At 31.4% G+C, this 7,794-nt stretch overlaps 1 protein-coding gene across 5 annotated transcripts; it reads left to right on the top strand.

Moving 5' to 3' along the window:
* The first annotated feature begins 1,160 nt into the window (after positions 1–1,160).
* LOC144997358 (NADP-dependent malic enzyme-like) lies at positions 1,161–7,370 on the top strand. 5 transcript variants are annotated; one of them, XM_078957246.1, is made up of 21 exons: positions 1,178–1,264; positions 2,342–2,389; positions 3,563–3,714; positions 3,824–3,944; positions 4,030–4,104; positions 4,175–4,326; positions 4,408–4,513; positions 4,636–4,701; positions 4,811–4,906; positions 5,032–5,103; positions 5,177–5,260; positions 5,338–5,436; positions 5,554–5,601; positions 5,695–5,748; positions 5,847–5,945; positions 6,079–6,168; positions 6,282–6,359; positions 6,480–6,554; positions 6,674–6,764; positions 6,884–7,012; positions 7,101–7,370. In XM_078957246.1, the coding sequence occupies exons 1-21, from the start codon at positions 1,220–1,222 to the stop codon at positions 7,187–7,189; spliced, it is 1,869 nt and encodes a 622-aa protein (XP_078813372.1). In that variant the 5' UTR covers positions 1,178–1,219; the 3' UTR covers positions 7,190–7,370. The 5 variants fall into 5 exon arrangements, with proteins under 5 accessions (XP_078813374.1, XP_078813372.1, XP_078813371.1 ...); XM_078957245.1 differs by having other exon boundaries at positions 1,182–1,264; positions 3,521–3,714; XM_078957248.1 differs by lacking the exon at positions 2,342–2,389 and having other exon boundaries at positions 1,161–1,264.
* The last annotated feature ends 424 nt before the right edge of the window (positions 7,371–7,794 follow it).

Here is a 7,794-nt window from a genome sequence, read left to right on the forward strand (position 1 = left end):
TGTATACAATTGGTTAATATAAATATACACCAAGTTGTTTTATAAATTGAAAATAATTTTTTTTACATGTACTTTGTATTAACTTGTCTGGTTGTTACAGATTATTACTAGACCGTTTGGTTTTTAGACAAAATCTAGTTGATATATGAATTGATGTTCATATGGTGTAGTGTCAAATTTGTTTGGGTGATACAGAAGACATGAAAAATCTGTTCTTGAAATGTGAAGTGAAGATTAGAGCATGGAATGAGATTTTTTCAAAATGGATTGATATTACTCACCTTATTTTGGACATTTGGTGTCAATTTTGAATTTCATACCGGGGGTTGATTCCTCGTTTTTAAATAACAAGAAGAAAAAGGCGATGGATAGAATCATACCGCTTGGTGGGTATTTTTATGTTTTAGAAATGACCTTGTGTTTGGAGGAAAGATTTATTTTTCTTTGCTCTCTAATGTCTTGCCGGAGGCTTTCGAGTTGTTCCAGAAAAATGTTTGTCTCTTAAACTTCTTAATAAATATTTAACTTGAACATTATTGTGATCCCAACACAAATATATACAGACATATACATTACAATTGTAACGATGATTGTTAAGTTTCATAGCACACATTAAATTCTACAATTACTGGTTTTAAAGCACATATTAAAATACAAAGAATTGGAATTGTTTCGTAACATTACAATTACAAATTTTAAATATTAAGTTTTATAGCACACATAAAAAAACACAAACATAAGATATGTTTTAAGCATTCATGTACACATATATAAACACACATACGAAACAAATACACAGTTTGAGATACACTTGTTATATCCATTCGGATTTTTGAGCCCCGTTTATAATTTCAAATTTATTCATCTCCACATTCATCCATCCTTATTATTTGTTCCTCAAGATCCACACCACGCAAACGAGATAAACAAGATTATAAAACCCGATTATAATCCTATTAAGTAATTCTTACCCATTTGGTAGATCAAACTTGACCCCATGAAAATATATAAAAAGAGAAAAGGAAGGAACAATGTTCCTTACTTTGGCATAATAACTCTCATTCTATACTCCATGTTCTGCCTTTTGCCATCTTCCATTAACCAATACTCGTGCATATATAGCATACGATCTACATAGATTTTGAACACATCAATTCTAATAATTCCTTTTTCACAAATCACCAATATTATCACACACTTAATTCCTTCTTTGATCGCAATGTCTTATCAACTTATTAGCAATTGCATACGGCAGCTCTTAGAGGTACTCTCTCAATTCATACATGTAATTGTTGAAATTAGAAGGTAACAACCTATGTATGTGATTATAGGGAACTATTTGTAGTTGATATATGGTAGTAAATAATTAGAAAAGATTGATATTACATCCCTCTATGGCTCTATTGATCGTTCTAAATATATATTTGAAAGAATCGTGTGTTTTAATCTAACTATAACTAACTTAGAAGAATAACATACACATCTATATATGTGTTATACAAATACATAGTTCTTCCTATATCTTAGGCTCTGATCTATTATCATTTAAGATACTCAATAGGGTTTGTTTGACAACGAGTTTTAAAAAAATGGATATAATAGTGTAATTTTTATATTAAACAAACAACTCATAATTCAAAAACTATTTTATGTAGCTTTCGAAAGCTTTTAGTTTTTTTATATTGTATGTAGTTTTACTTATTTCAAAAGCTTACAATTATTTTTACCAAATACTTCTACACAAATTAAAACTAAAGCTTTCCGACTTCGGGCTTTTAACTACTCGTTTTGTAACATACCCTTAATATTGACATATAGAAATTTATTGTTGGATTATTGTATTCTGTATCAATAAAATAAGATTGGTAAATGATTTGCATAATTATTATAGAAATGTTTGTCCTTCATATGAACCTTGATCCTCATAGTAAAAAAATTCAATAACATCCGTGTTGTATTAGAAGTATCTATCAATAAAAATAACGAAATCTAAGCAATAAGATATTACAACTCCTAATATTTTTGTGTTGGGATTGAAGAATTACTAGTAAATATTTAATTACTGTGATCAAACTATTTTTAAGGAAAATATAAAATGGATAAAAAGGTAAGGGCAAAAAGGATAAAGTTACACTTGGCCAACATATGGTCCAACCCTTTTCTCTATGCAAAATCTTATCTACCGAGAGACAGAGAGAAAGAAAAGGAGGAGAAAGAAATGGAAGAACCCTTGAAGTTTTATTATATTAGGGCCAAATTCTCCTACTTTCTCTCTCTATACGCTACGAGATTACTTCCAAACATACACAAAATAATTAAAATTTTGGAAAAATCTTAACAGTTCTTGATGCTGGCCTCATCGTCATCCTTAAAGAGAATCAATTCTCTGGTACGACCTCTTTTTCTTCAAATTTACTGTTCTTGATGATCTACATTTTAACGATTCTTCAATTTTGACCCAAACCCACTTCATAAAACAGTTGAATTTGCACACAAAATATAAAAATCGTAATTTTCTGTTGTGGGTAGGCGTACATTCCTTGAAACGTGTACAAAATGTTATTAAAAAAAAATTTGATTTTCTTTCATGGGTGTAAATGATACATTTCTTGGAGTTGAAGAATTGAAGTCAAAACTTTTGATATTTTATAATGCGTAGGTCATACATTTCCTTTTAAACAATCAATCTAAAATGTTATTAATTAATTCTTAATTTCGTATTCTTTTGGGCTATGTTTCTTGATGTTTTCGATGTGACATTGTTCTTCTTGTTTTGTGTTCTTGAGCTTATCTCATTTGCAAAATGTAAATATTTCTTTAATTTTGCAACCCCCACTTATATTAAGTTGAATTTGTGTACAATAAGTCCAAAAAGATTTGATTTTTTTACCTGGGTAGGAAATATATTTCTTAATTTTTGTTAAAAAACATCAAAAGCTTCTCATTTTCAAGTGGCGGCAAATTAAAATAAACAGCAATGCATTTTTACTTTAATTCTAATTTGGTCACGTGACTTTGAAAATGTTCCTTAAACTACGAAACTTTTAATAACCGTTACAAAATTCATCCAACTTTTCAAAACTGTTAAAATAAACCATTTAAATTCCCGACATATTACGATATTTTTGTCTAAATTACCCAAAAATAATCATAACGAAAACTAACGATTTTTAAAAAGAGTAAAGTGGAAGTAGTTTGTTACTTATCACAATTTACCCTTCTCAATTTAGCCGATATTTGTCAATCTAAATGGGTATCATCTTTTAAGTTGTAATTTTGTTCAATTTGCAGTTTTCTTGTTGCATTTTGTTCTTGAACTTGTCTGAATGTACAGAAGTTTTCAATTTTGACCCAACTAATAAAACCTTTTGTTTTCTTGCATGTTGTAGAAAGGTTTTATAAGTGTGTACGTAGTTCATACATTAATTGTTGATTTAAAGTACTTTTAATTTCTTACTTTTTGATTTATGGTTTGTGGGCATCCTGTATTTATTGAGTTATAATTTTGGTTAAATTGCAGTTTTGTTGTTGCATAGTGTTGTTGAGCTTGTCTGATTTGCAGAGACAATTGTTAGGAGTTTTGGGGGATAAAGGAGAGAGAAAGAGTAGTCTATCAGTAATGGCGGGTAATCAAGATGATGACAATGCAGCAACTGATGATGACGATGATGACGATGGTCAACCATTTACCCCTTGGAATGTCTCTGTTGCCAGGTCATCATTTTAGTCTATAAATTCATCACTATTTTACAATTTACCACGTTAAAAACCGAAATTCAAAGTGTAACGAAATCCATATAATGATATAAACATTGTGTTTCAGTGGGCATGCTTTGTTGAGGAGCCCACAACATAACAAAGGGCTTGCTTTCAGTGAAAAAGAAAGAGACGCGCATTACTTGAGAGGCCTTTTGCCACCTGCAGTATTCACTCAGGAACTTCAAGTAAATTCACCATTGTAGTTTGAGAAATCGCAATAAAAAACTGTTTATACTATTTTTGTTGACTCTTAATTTCTTGATTTTGAAGGAAAAAAGAACTTTGCATTTACTTCGCCAATACCAAGTTCCATTGCATAGATACATAGCCATGATGGATCTTCAGGTAACCTCTGTTTTTCAATCATCTAATCGTATGATTTAATAAGTCAAAATTAACATCGACTTTTGTGCAGGAGACGAATGAAAGATTATTTTACAAGCTTCTGATCGATAATGTTGATGAATTACTTCCGGTAGTTTACACACCAACAGTTGGTGAAGCTTGTCAGAAATACGGCAGCATTTATCGGCGTCAACAGGGACTTTATATCAGTTTGAAAGACAAGTATGTTGACCTGGTCAAAATTCAAATCGTTCTTGTTTTGGTAAATTTACAATTGTGTCCTTTGTGGAATTGAATTATCAGGGGAAAGATTCTTGAGGTGTTGAGAAATTGGCCTGAGAAGAATATTCAAGTTATTGTTGTAACCGATGGTGAGCGTATATTAGGGCTTGGTGACCTTGGATGCCAGGTAAAATCTAACATTTTTCACTGCTGTAATTCAGTAATTGCAAAGTTTGTGTTTTTTTTTTTTTTAATGTATTTTCTGTTTCTAATTATTAATAACTTTTGCAATGTATATAAAAATCACAGGGGATGGGGATACCCGTTGGAAAGCTTTCTTTATATACCGCACTTGGAGGCGTTCGCCCTTCTGTTGTAAGTCTTTTTTACTTTTTATACAATTCTATTAAATTTACATTGAAAATGGGGTAAATTTGTAATTTTCTAGTAGTGACCATGTTCATGATTTGATTTTTTGTTACAGTGCTTGCCAGTAACCATTGACGTGGGCACAAAAAACGAGGCATTGTTGAAGGATGAATTCTACATCGGTCTCAAACAAAAAAGAGCAACCGGCGAGGTGTCGTCTTTTTAATTTTTAACTTAATTTCTCTTTTTTTTAATTACCATTTGAATATTTATTCCAGAAATTCTAATAATTACAGTTTTTAAAGGCTAAAGGTGATTGATTTTTGTTAAATATAGGAATATAACGAATTGTTAGAGGAGTTTATGACAGCAGTGAAGAAGAACTATGGAGAAAAAGTCCTCATTCAGGTATTGTTTGAGGAAAAAGTAAATAAAAGCAAATTAGTAATTTATGTAACGAGAATCCACGGTGTCTTTTTAGTTTGAAGATTTCGCCAACCACAATGCGTTCGAGTTGCTGAGTAAATACCGATCAACTCATCTTGTTTTCAACGATGATATTCAGGTAACTTAATTCCTTTGAACAAAAATCGTCTTCTAATTTTCGTTTTCTGATTTACGTATTCCCCTCTCTGTAATTAGGGCACTGCATGTGTCGTTTTGGGAGGTTTGCTTTCGGCTTTGAAATTAATCGGTGGGACTCTATCTGATCATACGTTCTTATTTCTCGGTGCTGGTGAGGTCAGCATCATATATATTCTTCAACCAATTTCTCACATTTAAGCAAAAAGACATAAATACCCTCATCCTCATCATAATTGGGCTTGTTTTCATCGTATTTTTTATTTTGTTGCAAAGGCTGGCACGGGTATAGCAGAGCTTATTTCACTTGAGATATTGAAAAAGGTGAATAACTCCATGATTTTTTTCATCTAAAACGACAATATATAGCAACATAATAACCTTTGAAAATTGGACTAAAAAAATTGCTATTTGTAGACAAAAGTTACAGTGGAAGAATCTCGAAAGAAAATTTGGCTTGTTGACTCAAAGGTACTTGAAAAACGATCATGATTCATGACTCTTGTTTCTATGATTTACTATGAATGTTAAATGTGTGTGTTTGTGTGTGTGTGTTTCCTTTGATTTAGGGATTGATAGTGAGATCGCGTAAAGATTCCCTACAACATTTTAAGCTACCATGGGCTCATGATCATGCACCCGTGAAAGGACTCTTGGAAGCCGTCAAAGTATGATTATATGAAAAAAAAAATACTATTTTATATTTTGTTTTTGGTTATATGAAAAAAAAAAAAAAAAAAAAAAAAAAAAAACTTTTTTATACTATGAAATCGCTTCTGTTAATTAAGTGTGTTAATGCAGGCAATCAAGCCAACGATATTAATAGGAACATCTGGAGTTGGGAAACAATTTACAAAAGAAGTTATTGAAGCGATGGCATCTATTAATGCGGTTAGTTCTCTCTTGCTAACTTGCATTGACACAAAATTAAATGTCGATTATTTACAATTGATTACATAAAATTTGAAATTTAATACGTTTTTTTTTTTTTTTTTGACATGTAGAAACCTCTCATTCTGGCTCTCTCTAATCCGACTTCACAATCCGAGTGTACAGCAGAGGAAGCTTATACATGGAGTCAAGTAAGTTTAATTAATTTGTGTGCATCATTTTTACTTCTAAAAGACCAAAAACGAATATGAATTATGAACCCTTGATTAAAGTGATGAAATTAAATCCTCATGCGTTTGGAATTTTTTCAGGGTCACGCGATTTTTGCTAGTGGAAGCCCATTTGACCCTGTCATGTATGATGGCAAAGAGTTCGTGCCTGGCCAGGTCATCTAAATCTTATCTTAATTCTTATACACAGAATATTCAATTAATGACTTGGGATTAATTGAATATACTTGATCGAATAACTTTTGTATGTTGCTTTTTTTTTTTTTTAAATTCAGGCAAATAATGCATATGTATTTCCTGGATTTGGGTTGGGATTGATCATGTGTGGTGCAATTCGTGTGCATGATGAGTTCCTTTTGGTGGCAGGTAAGTCGAAAATTAAATACATAATTTGATGTGACTTTTTCTTTTATGTGGTCCCCACATGGGTAAGTTATAGAGCGTATTTTGTGGGTCCTCATCTTCATTTATCGTGTCTTGTGTAGCGGAAGCTTTGGCATCTCAAGTGACAGAAGAAGAGTACGCGAAGGGTATTATATATCCACCTTTCAAGAAGATTAGAAAGATTTCAGCGGTTATTGCTGCTAAGGTAGCTTCTAGGGCATATGAACTTGGTAAGTACTTTTGCATTATGAAATGCTTAATGAAATGTTCATTTGGGAATTGTTATTAATAATGTTGTTGTATTTTTGTTACTTTTAGGGTTGGCATCTAATCTTCCTCGTCCTAAAGATCTCGTTAAATTCGCAGAGAGTTGCATGTATTCTCCAACCTATCGTCATTATCGTTAACTCTGTAGTTTGTAGGTTAAATTTGATTGATATGTCCTTGTGTGTAGTTGTTTTTAGGATTAAAGTAATGATATGTGTTTCAAGAATTGTACATTGTTATTTGAATGATGATATAAGTGTTCTCGTTATAGGTTTTACATATATTGAATGGCTAAATACAAAAAATAGCAATGTATTTTCATTTATTTGTGCCATAGCGTTATATCTTCATGCTTTGTGGTGCGACATTATACTTATGACTTTTTTGTTATCAAGACATTGCTTTTGATAAATCTATCCGGTTACATATTGTATTTTTAGTTGTTTTTTTTTTTTTGACATTATATTTTGAAAATTCTATTAAACATATACCAACTTTTATGGAGATGGTTATCCTCCACTCGAGACTTTTAGTACACATAGTGATAGTCTTTTAGAAATCTTTTGTATTTCTAGAAATCATCCTCAAGCAAATATTGAGATGTATCCCATTATTAAAACAAGTGTGAGGCTTTACGACCCGAAAGAGAGTAAAATGCTAAGAATAACATAGGACATGATAGTCCTGTCGAAAATACCCGATAATCGAATTACACGCTCGATTTTTTCGGGTATCGGGTAAATTT

Source organism: Lactuca saligna, chromosome 5, assembly GCF_052625555.1.
Source record: "Lactuca saligna cultivar CGN05327 chromosome 5, ASM5262555v1, whole genome shotgun sequence".
NCBI classification, from domain to species: domain Eukaryota; kingdom Viridiplantae; phylum Streptophyta; class Magnoliopsida; order Asterales; family Asteraceae; genus Lactuca; species Lactuca saligna.

What these genes read in the sequence shown, in the direction of transcription:
- LOC144997358 (XM_078957245.1), top strand. Translation starts at nt 1,220, where the DNA reads ATGTCTTATCAACTTATTAGCAATTGCATACGGCAGCTCTTAGAG. An exon ending in TTTTCAACGATGATATTCAG is followed by an intron (nt 5,261 to 5,337) that starts GTAACTTAATTC and finishes CTCTGTAATTAG; the next exon opens with GGCACTGCATGTGTCGTTTT. An exon ending in GACTCTTGGAAGCCGTCAAA is followed by an intron (nt 5,946 to 6,078) that starts GTATGATTATAT and finishes GTGTTAATGCAG; the next exon opens with GCAATCAAGCCAACGATATT.